The 11,250-nt window shown below is 40.9% G+C and overlaps 1 protein-coding gene and 1 pseudogene across 3 annotated transcripts; one reads left to right on the top strand and one right to left on the bottom strand.

The window, feature by feature from the left end:
* Positions 1-35: 35 nt before the first annotated feature.
* LOC110526941 (U3 small nucleolar ribonucleoprotein MPP10-like) lies at positions 36-6,534 on the bottom strand (annotated as a pseudogene). The gene is made up of 11 exons (XR_016496794.1): positions 6,396-6,534; positions 4,011-4,423; positions 3,731-3,879; positions 3,461-3,610; positions 3,183-3,324; positions 2,982-3,049; positions 2,243-2,378; positions 2,009-2,119; positions 961-1,058; positions 555-773; positions 36-323 (listed from the first exon to the last, which is right to left on the bottom strand). The product of XR_016496794.1 is annotated as a U3 small nucleolar ribonucleoprotein MPP10-like (transcript).
* On the top strand, positions 6,510-10,920 carry mcee (methylmalonyl CoA epimerase). Of its 2 annotated transcripts, none has more exons than XM_021607162.3 (3): positions 6,510-6,772; positions 7,031-7,380; positions 7,511-10,920. In XM_021607162.3, the coding sequence occupies exons 1-3, from the start codon at positions 6,745-6,747 to the stop codon at positions 7,661-7,663; spliced, it is 531 nt and encodes a 176-aa protein (XP_021462837.1). In that variant the 5' UTR covers positions 6,510-6,744; the 3' UTR covers positions 7,664-10,920. The 2 variants fall into 2 exon arrangements, with proteins under 2 accessions (XP_021462837.1, XP_021462838.1); XM_021607163.3 differs by having other exon boundaries at positions 6,523-6,772; positions 7,037-7,380.
* Positions 10,921-11,250: the final 330 nt, after the last annotated feature.

Below are 11,250 nucleotides of genomic sequence, written 5' to 3' on the forward strand. Positions count from 1 at the left end.
TGAATCTAATTGGTCACAAAAAGTTTGAATAAATTACAGCATGACAAGCTTTGTTTTTTTATTATTATTGCAAATTACAAACTATCGACCACTGTTTAACAAATTGCAGCTTCCTGTTTAAAAAAATCTGTACCAAGAAATATGAATTATCATAACACATGCATCATAATAAATGCTACAACTTGAGTTTGCTGGCTAAGACTTCTGTGTTTCTTATTCTTGGAGCCCGGGTCCTTGGCTCCTTTGATCTGGCTCTTCACTTGGTCTTGTAGTTGGGAGAAGAAGGCGGAGGAGGAGCTGAGAGCTTTATCCTTCCCCTCATCCTTGAACAGAGAACAAATTTAAAAATATATATTTTTAAGAAACTATTTGCAACTGTGACAGACAGCTGAATCCTAGCGATTGTAATAAATACAAATGAAAATGTGTGGAGAACACAATGGCCTTATCAGTCTATATTGATCACAAAGAAATATAATGGAGGTGCTTGCATTTGAAAGACAAGGTTAACTAAATATAAAAATGAGACATGAAGAGAACAAGAAAACACTGACCTTTAATAATGTTGCTTTGACTCCCTTTGTGAGTTTCTTGAGGTTTTCTGCCACCTCTGCCTTTGATTGTTTCTTATTCTCTCCAGTTCTGTCCTTCAGTTTCCGTCTCTTCTCCTTCATCTTGATGCTCTTCGCCTTCTTCTTCTTGCGTCTCTCTCGTTTCTTGTCTGTGGAGGTCTTTTCAGAGTCAACCAGCACGTCACCAGCCTTGTTCTTCTCCTAAGATCAGAAAGGAAATAGTGTTACCCTGTCCTCAGAAGAATCTACTAAAAGGCTAATATGGTAGACAACACAGAAGTACATTGGTTGACTTCAACACTTGAATGCTTTTGTACGCGTCAGTGTACTCTACTAGAATATGATTTCTCATAACATGAAACATATTGGAAAGGGATGCATGACTAACCTTGACTTCCTCTGGAGCCAATAGAGTGGCATTACTCGCACAACTTCCTCCATAGCAATAGAAGGCAAATTGGAGACAACTTTCACTTCAGGAACAGGCTGCAGGACACAAAGAAAAGGTCAAACATATCAATATGGTGTAAAAAGCATTTCCATTTGTACAAAATCCTTCATTATATAAACTGGGTTGTTCAAACCCTGATTGTCTGAAAGCTCTAGTATAGCACTGTATACCACAGGTATGAAAAAAACATGTATTTTCTAGGCACTCCACGTTGCGTCGTGCTTAACAGCCCTTAGCCATGGTATATTGGCAATATACCACACCCCCTCGCGCCTTATTGCTTAAATATACCATATTTAAAAGACAAGCATAAATTATGGTTGTCATGCAAATGCTACAGTGTTTAATTTATTAGAATCCCCATTAGCTACTCTACATGCAGCAGCTACTCTTCCTGGGGTCCACATAAAACGTACAAATACATGACAAAGTACAGAACAGTAATAGACAAGAACATAAGACATTACTTCTTTTTTTAAAAAGTTACATATAGGAAAGACACAGAGACAACAAAAATACTACTTATACACTATTCATATATACGGTACAGTTCAATTAGATCTTTAGAAAGAGGAGCAGTGCAAGGGATACAAGATGATGTTTTAAAGCTAAACTTTGCCTGTGTAACCTCTGGTGGCAGAGCGTTCCACAATGACATAGCTCTATACATAACTGAGTGACACTATAAATCTGTTTTTGGTTTGGGTACCATGAAGAAACCCATAGTGGAGTGTCATGCATGTCTGTTTGAAGTGTATGCAAATAGATTATACAAAAGGTTAGGCATTGTCAACACACAACTGTTTCTTAAAAAGACTAGAAGAGAAGTAGTCCATTTCTCCTCAACCGTTAACCATGAAAGACTATCATAGTGCTGATGTTAGTTCTGTGTGTGCAGTTAAGGGTAAGGCGTGCTGCTTTGTTTTGAGCCAGCTGCAGCTTTGCAGTATCCAGGGCACATGGAAACATTGACAGGAAAACTCACCAGTTTGTGTGTGAAGTGGAAGTTAGAGAGAGCGTCAAGTTTAAGGAATAGAGAATCCACAAGCTTTTGAATTTCTACATGGGCTGGGTTTTCTTCGTCCTCTGTCTTCTGCTGAAATACAAGGGAAATAGATATAAATAATGTAAATAATTCATTCAACAAACAAAAAATATATGAATTGCAATATAGAGAAAAGCCAAGTATGTTCACACTAAAATATAATGGAATAACTACCTGATTCTGCTTGAGGTACTCTTGCTCATAAACCTCTGCAAGGCTCAGCTTGCTCTTCTCATGGTCCAGTCAGCCTCTTCTTGTACTCAAATACCTCTTCCGTAGGCTTCTCCTTGCGCACCACATGATCCCATACCTTGGAAAAAAATACAAGTCAGAAAATAAAATTGCCTTTGAAATGTCCCAATGTGGTTACATCGGAACGAAATAGACCTATACTTGTTCGACCCATTTACTCACAATGAAACGATGATGACATATTCAGCTGGATTCAACTGAAAATAGTTGTTCAGTTTGTTGTCAGGATTGAGTTGTCTCTAGAGACGGGTTAGCTGACAACGTCACGAAAACGATGCACGCGATTAAATGGTGCAGACCATTTGTGTGTTGTTGTGATTCTGAATGGCCAGATACAGTAGTTATCAACAATGACAAGAAGCTGCCATGTGGGGAATCATAGGTGACTCTTTTCAGCTAGTTTCATCTTGTTCTCGATACTATGTCTTGTTTTGAGGTGTTTTGACTGATGTCTAAGCTAAAATGGCTCAAATTCACTAGCTAGCTAACCAACAACTATAACGATGTACTTGAAAGACAATTCTCATTGTGAAAATGTATGTTTTCAATAAACTTTGGCGACTAAATATAGTTTACATCTAAGCCAACCCAGTCTGTTTTGCCCCATAGTTGAGCATGCGTCGTTTTTGTTGCTAAACAACCGACCCGTCTAGACACTGACCTGGTCTTTAATCCTCTGCTTGATGATGTCTTCCAGCTGCAAAGTGGTTTCCTCTGTTACAGCAGGGGCTGAGAGAAAACAGAGCAAATGTTGAACAAGCACCCTCTCCGACACACAAACTTGCAGTAAGTAAAATACTAAACCTTCTCCAATGGGACTGACAGCTTAAACTGAACAGACTGACAAGCATGTGGTACGTACCCATCCTGGAGGCCGAGTCAAATGCCACATCCACCTCAAGAAGGCTGTTCTCTGGACGAGTCTGAGCAGACACATCTCCTGTTAGTTTCCATGGCTTTTCTCCTATGGCAGCCTTTTCCAAATCCTGGATCTTTTCAGCCATCTGTGTAAGGTAAGAATTTACAATTTCATTAGTCTGCTACATAAAGTTATATATACGGCAGATGAAAAAAATAGTAAATGAAATGACACCCAACCTAATTTACATATTCTAAAACAGCCCTCGAGGAAAAGCTTGCCTTGTCTTGTCGTTTCTCAAAGGATAATTTGGATTCAGGCTTTGTTGCATTTTGAGACTTTCCACCAAAGATGTCCGCCATGTCTTCTCCCTCACTGTCATCACTTTCTGCAGGTAGGTTAAAGGTCACCCGTCATCCTCAACGAAGTCCCTAAAACAGCAAAGGAACAAACAACTTATCTTAAGTACAAAATAAATATCCCTGCCCTATATTCCCTATTAATGCAATTCCAACCATGACATTCACATGATTCCTGCATCAGCCACTTACTAATTTTCTTCTTCATCATCATCATCTTCTTGCAGTCCATCCATACTGTTGTCCTCATCCTCTGCATCTGTTTGGTCAGCTGTTTGTGCAGGATCATCATCCACAGCATCAAAGAAGTCTTTGTACTTCAGATTCCTGGAACTTTTCAGCTACAGAAAGAACATAGTACATCAATAGGAATTCAGTGTGTTTGTCTACAATAATGACCAGAAACACCACCAAACACAAGTAGCTGAATAGTAGTTAGGTCTGGCAGAGAGAAAAACTATATGATACATACTGTGCTTGTTTTTTTGTTTTTTTTGGAAGAAACATCTTCACTGAAGAGGTCTACGCCATCATCTTCATCTGCAGAGGGCAAGTCCTGGAAGTAGTCTACTCCCCTCCCTTCTGTCCATATCGTCCAGAAAGGACTCCATCTCTGAGAGCTTGAAGAACTGGTCATCAACCTCTGATGGAGGACCCAGTGGTTTGACTCTCTCCCTGCTGAGCATTTCCCTTCTGAGCACAGAAGCATTCTTCTGTTGAGCTTGTTTTTCTAATGCGTCCACATCAAAAATCTATATCAGAGTCCTCGTCTGTGTTATCCCTTCTCAAGGCATCCATAGCAGTTTTAAGCATGGGTGGTTCTTCTCCTTGCCAATCTTCATCTTGCAAATCTCCATCTCTCATCTCCTCTTCACTAAATGAACACTATACACAAAGACAAAATACAAAAAACAATTGTTGTTAACAGTATTCTTCAAGTAGTAGTGGTTAATAACGTTAAGTCTTCTTCAACCAACCCTGGCCTTGAAAACCACAGGGCGTGCAGGGTTTTGTTCTATCCCAGTACCCACACTAATCAAGGGTAGCTAAATTACTAGAATAAAGTGAATCGGTGCTGCTGGGCTATCTTTAAGAATATTTGATGACGTGTTCTAGCTAACCAAACAGGGAATGCTTGCAGGTGGATGCTTGCTCGAACACCATCATTAAGTTTGCAGACGACACAACAGTGCCTGATCACAGACAACGATGAGACAGCCTATAGGAAGAAGGTCAGAGACCTGGCCGGGTGGTGCCAGAATAACAACCTATCCATCAACGTAACCAAGACTAAGGAGATGATTGTGGACTACAGGAAAAGGAGCACCGAGCATGCCCCCATTCTCATCGACGGGGCTGTTGTGGAGCAGGTTGAGAGCTTCAAGTTCCTTGGTGTCCACATCAACAACAAACTAGAATGGTCCAAACACACCAAGACAGTCGTGAAGCGGGCATGACAAAACCTATTCCCCCCCAGGAAACTAAAAAGATTTGGCATGGGTCCTGAGATCCTCAAAAGGTTTTACAGCTGCAACATCGAGAGCATCCTGACCGGTTGCATCACTGCCTGATACGGCAATTGCTCGGCCTCCGACCGCAAGGCACTACAGAGGGTAGTGCGTACGGCCCAGTACATCACTGGGGCAAAGCTGCCTGCCATCCAGGACCTCTACACCAGGCGGTGTCAGAGGAAGGCCCTAAAAATTGTCAAAGACCCCAGCCACCCCAGTCATAGACTGTTCTCCCTACTAGCGCATGGCAAGCGGTACCGGAGTGCCACGTCTAGGACAAAAAGGCTTCTCAACAGTTTTTACCCCCAAGCCTTAAGACTCCTGAACAGGTAACCAAATGGTTACCCAGACTGTTTGCATTGTGTGCCCCCAACCCCTCTTTTACACTGCTGATACTCTCTGTTTATCATATATGCATAGTCACTTTAACTATACATTAATGTACATACTACCTCAATTGGCCCGACCAACCAGAGCTCCCGCATATTGGCTAACCTGGCTATCTGCATTGTGTCCCACCACCCCCTCTTTTTATGCTACTGCTACTCTCTGTTCATCATATATGCATAGTCACTTTAACCATACCTACATGTACATACTACCTCAATAAGCCTGACTAACCGGTGTCTGTATATAGCCTTGCTATTGTTATTTTCAAATGTCTTTTTACCATTGTTGTATTTCTTTTTTTCCCCGCACTATTGGTTAGAGCCTGTAAGTAAGCATTTCACTGTAAGGTCTACCTTCACCTGTTGCCAGCAGCATACCACCCTGCATACCACTGCTGGCTTGCTTCTGAAGCTAAGCAGGGTTGGTCCTGGTCAGTTCCTGGATTGGAGACCAGATGCTGCTGGAGGTGGTGTTGGAGGGCAAGTAGGAGGCACTCTTTCCTCTGGTCTAAAAAAATATCCCAATGCCCCCGGGCAGTGATTGGGGACACTACCCTGTGTAGGGTGCCATCTTTCGGATGGGACGTTAAATGGGTGTCCTGACTCTCTGAGGTCATTAAAGATCCCATGGCACTTATCGTAGGGGTGTTAACCCCGGTGTCCTGGCTAAATTCCCAATCTGTCCCTCAAACCATCACGGTCATCTAATAATCCCCAGTTTACAATTGGCTCATTAATTCCCCAGGTCGTTGCTGCAAATGAGAACGTGTCCTCAGTCAATTTACCTGGTAAAATAACGGATAAAAAATACAATAAAAAGTATTCGGCACACGTGACAAATAAACTTTGATTTGATAGATGCTAGCTAGCCTTAGCATTGTGTAACGATGGCAGCAAGTTAATTAATTGATTTTAAGTTAAACATATCGAGATATTATTATAAAATGTTGCACTTACATAAGAAATGTTCTGGATGTGCAGTTTCTTATGCTGAGTAGCTTTAAACAGCCCTCCAACGTTGTTACCTATGTCCCCGGTAGCCATAGTTTTTGCTCACATGGGAACATGTGTATAACAAGAAAATATTCTCCCCCCCGGAAACAATATCTGTTGTGCTATAAAGATCCGGATAGCAGGTCAGGTTTAGACGTAGCTAGCTGGATAGACAACATTAATATCCTAAATAACTGTATTTACAAGGGCAATGTACGGGGTTTAATTGAAAAGCAATATACGTGTACTCTATCCCATTGTCTTGACATTCAAAGCAATTCGCTATTCCCACGTTGCACGAATCTTCGAAAATATGGCGGCGTCGGTGTTGAAGGTTGCACGTACGTATAGATAGCTATCTGTTGTTGTTAGCCAGCTTGCAGCTGATAAATATTGTTTCACATGTAAGAAACAGTCTCTTTAGACTTTTATCTCGGGCTACACAACAAAGTAAGCTAAATCCACCGTTGTTAGTGCAGAATTACTTTTAGCAAGTGTTTCCTGTTGCTAGCTACTTGACCTATCCAGGTAGCATTTTCAATCCAATAAGATTCGTACTCATCCAAAAACAGTATGGCTGAACTAAATTATTTATTTAGTTACAGGTCTCTCAAAGTGTGTTCGTCACACTTGTTCTCCAATGCTGAGGGCAATTTCAAACTCAACACCACTCTGCCAAGGTATTCCAGGATCTGTATGGAAACTGGGAAGGCTAAATCACATCGCTATAGCTGTGCCAGACATGGAGAAAGCCACTGCTCTTTACAGAGATGTACTGGGGGCTCAGGTCAGCGATAAAGTTCCCCTTCCTGAGCATGGAGTCTACACTGTCTTTGTGGAGCTGGGTAACACAAAGCTGGAACTGCTGCACCCACTCGGGGAGAAGAGCCCCATTGCAGGCTTCCTACAGAAGAACAAATCTGGTGGGATGCACCATATCTGCATTGAGGTGAGTCAGTCTTAGCAATGCTGCATATGCTGTTCAACCCACATGAATGGGCTGTGTTCACACTCTCTATCCTTGTCCCCTCATCTGTTCTCTAATGTAATCATATTGTATGTTATTTTTGTGATTTCAGGTTGATGATATCAATGCAGCGATAGTGGATCTGAAGGCTAGGAACATTAGAACCCTGTCAGCTAAACCACGGATAGGCGCTCATGGGAAACCTGTCATGTTCCTCCACCCAAAAGACTGTGATGGTGTACTTGTGGAACTGGAGCAAACTTGAATACCCACAGGTCTCATAAACTCTGTAGTTCACAATTAGCCGGTTTGAAAATGGATTTATTATTGCGCCTTTTCCACCAGTAATAATGATAGCAAAGATAAAAAAATGTTACATGTATAATAGCAGGGCATTGATCTATGAAATATAATATATACACTACTGGTAAAAAGTTTTAGAACACCTACTTATTCAAGGGTTTTTCTTTATACTATTTTCTACATTGTAGAATAATAGTGAAGACATCAAAACTATGAAATAACACATGGAATCATGTAGTAACAAAAAGTGTTAAACAAATCAAAATATATATATAAAAATAGCTGCTCTTTGCCTTGATGACAGCTTTGCGCACTCTTGGCATTCTCTCAACCAACTTCACCTGGAATGCTTTTCCAACAGTCTTGGAAGGAGTTACCACATACAGTGCCTTGCGAAAGTATTCGGCCCCCATGAACTTTGTGACCTTTTGCCACATTTCAGGCTTCAAACATAAATATATAAAACTGTATTTTTTTGTGAAGAATCAACAACAAGTGGGACACAATCATGAAGTGGAATGACATTTATTGGATATTTCAAACTTTTTTAACAAATCAAAAACTGAAAAATTGGGCGTGCAAAATTATTCAGCCCCCTTAAGTTAATACTTTGTAGCGCCACCTTTTGCTGCGATTACAGCTGTAAGTCGCTTGGGGTATGTCTATCAGTTTTGCACATCGAGAGACTGACATTTTTTCCCATTCCTCCTTGCAAAACAGCTCGAGCTCAGTGAGGTTGGATGGAGAGCATTTGTGAACAGCAGTTTTCAGTTCTTTCCACAGATTCTCGATTGGATTCAGGTCTGGACTTTGACTTGGCCATTCTAACACCTTGATATGTTTATTTTTGAACCATTCCATTGTAGATTTTGCTTTATGTTTTGGATCATTGTCTTGTTGGAAGACAAATCTCCGTCCCAGTCTCAGGTCTTTTGCAGACTCCATCAGGTTTTCTTCCAGAATGGTCCTGTATTTGGCTCCATCCATCTTCCCATCAATTTTAACCATCTTCCCTGTCCCTGCTGAAGAAAAGCAGGCCCAAACCATGATGCTGCCACCACCATGTTTGACAGTGGGGATGGTGTGTTCAGCTGTGTTGCTTTTACGCCAAACATAACGTTTTGCATTGTTGCCAAAAAGTTCAATTTTGGTTTCATCTGACCAGAGCACCTTCTTCCACATGTTTGGTGTGTCTCCCAGGTGGCTTGTGGCAAACTTTAAACAACACTTTTTATGGATATCTTTAAGAAATGGCTTTCTTCTTGCCACTCTTCCATAAAGGCCAGATTTGTGCAATATACGACTGATTGTTGTCTTATGGACAGAGTCTCCCACCTCAGCTGTAGATCTCTGCAGTTCATCCAGAGTGATCATGGGCCTCTTGGCTGCATCTCTGATCAGTCTTCTCCTTGTATGAGCTGAAAGTTTAGAGGGACGGCCAGGTCTTGGTAGATTTGCAGTGGTCTGATACTCCTTCCATTCCAAATCCGGCTTTAAACTTCTTCACAACAGTATCTCGGACCTGCCTGGTGTGTTCCTTGTTCTTCATGATGCTCTCTGCGCTTTTAACGGACCTCTGAGACTATCACAGTGCAGGTGCATTTATACGGAGACTTGATTACACACAGGTGGATTGTATTTATCATCATTAGTCATTTAGGTCAACATTGGATTATTCAGAGATCCTCACTGAACTTCTGGAGAGAGTTTGCTGCACTGAAAGTAAAGGGGCTGAATAATTTTGCACGCCCAATTTTTCAGTTTTTGATTTGTTAAAAAAGTTTGAAATATCCAATAAATGTCGTTCCACTTCATGATTGTGTCCCACTTGTTGTTGATTCTTCACAAAAAAATACAGTTTTATATCTTTGTTTGAAGCCTGAAATGTGGCGAAAGGTCGCAAAGTTCAAGGGGGCCGAATACTTTCGCAAGGCACTGTATGCTGAGCACTTGTTGGCTGCTTTTCCTTCACTCTGCTGTCCGACTCATCCCAAACCATCTCAATTTGGTTGAGGTAGGGAGATTGTGGAGGCCAGGTCATCTGATGCAACACTCCATCATTCTCCTTCTTGTTAAATTTGCCCTTATACATCCTGGAGGTGTGTTGAGTCATTGTCCTGTTGGAAAAACAAATGATACTCTCACTAAGCCCAAACCAGATGTGATGTTGTATTGTTGCAGAATGCTGTGGCAGCCATGCTGGTTAATTCTAAATAAATCACAGTGTCACCAGCAAAGCACCCCCACACTATAACACCTCCTCCTCCATGCTTTACTGTGGGAAATACACATGCGGAGATCATCCGTTCACCCACACCGCGTCTCACAAAGACATGGCGGTTGGAACCAAAAATCTCCAATTTGGACTCGAGACCAAAGGACAAATTTCCACCTGTCTAATGTCCATTGCTCTGGTTTTTTGGCCCAAGCAAGTCTCTTCTTCTTGGTGTCCTTTAGTAGTGGTTTCTTTGCAGCAATTCGACCATGAAGGCCTGATTCACACAGTCTCCTCTGAACAGTTGATGTTGAGATGTGTCTGTTACTTCAACTCTGAAGCATTTCTTTGAGCTGCAATTTCTGAGGCTGGTAACTTTAATGAACTTATCCTCTGCAGCAGAGGTAACTCTGGGTCTTCCATTCCTGTGGCGGTCCTCATGAGAGCCAGTTTCATCATATCGCTAGATGGTTTTTGCGGCTGCACTTGGAACAAACGTTCAAAGTTCATGAAATGTTCCGTATTGACTGACCTTCATGTCTTGATGTTTCTCTTTGCTTTTTTGAGCTGTTCTTGCAATAATATGGACTTGGTCATTTACCAAATAAGGCTATCTTCTGTATACCCCCCTACCTTGTCACAACACAACTGATTGGGTCAAACGCTTTATGAAGGAAAGAAATTCCACAAATGAACTTTTATGAGGGCACACCCGTTAATTGAAATGCATTTGAGTGCATAAAATATAGTTTGATTTGTTTAACACTTTTTGTAGTTACTACATGATTCCATATGTGTTAGTTCATAGTTTTGATGTCTTCAGTATTATTCTATAATGTAGAAAATAGTCAAAAATAAAGAAAAACCCTTGAATGAGTAGGTGTTCTGAAACTTTTGACCGGTAGTGTATTGGTTTGTTTTCCTTTAAAAATAAAAGAAAAAGCTTTATCTGCCTTAAAACGAAGTGTCTATTTGCCTCTGCTGTGAATAAATTCTATGATCGAATCTAAGCACTTATGGTGAGTAAATTCACATGTATTAATTCATTTTCACGTGTACATAGATAAATGTTTTTATATGAAATAACTTATTTTCACACCGATTTAAACAGAGTTGCTGTGGAAATATTTATTTGGAGAGAATTCAATAATCATGCACCTTTCAGCTGGCTCTCAGACGAATGCTCTCTCTCATTGTGAAGAAAAGCAAAATGGCCTTTTGATTTGCAACTTCTGGAAATCTAATTTGAACTTGCTATGCAACAGGACAAATGTCTTAATATAAAAATGTATGAACTGATAAGCATATTGAGGGTAATAAGGTTGTTTCAGTGT

The sequence above is a fragment of the Oncorhynchus mykiss genome, chromosome 6 (genome assembly GCF_057628025.1).
Source record: "Oncorhynchus mykiss isolate SJ-2025 chromosome 6, ASM5762802v1, whole genome shotgun sequence".
NCBI classification, from domain to species: domain Eukaryota; kingdom Metazoa; phylum Chordata; class Actinopteri; order Salmoniformes; family Salmonidae; genus Oncorhynchus; species Oncorhynchus mykiss.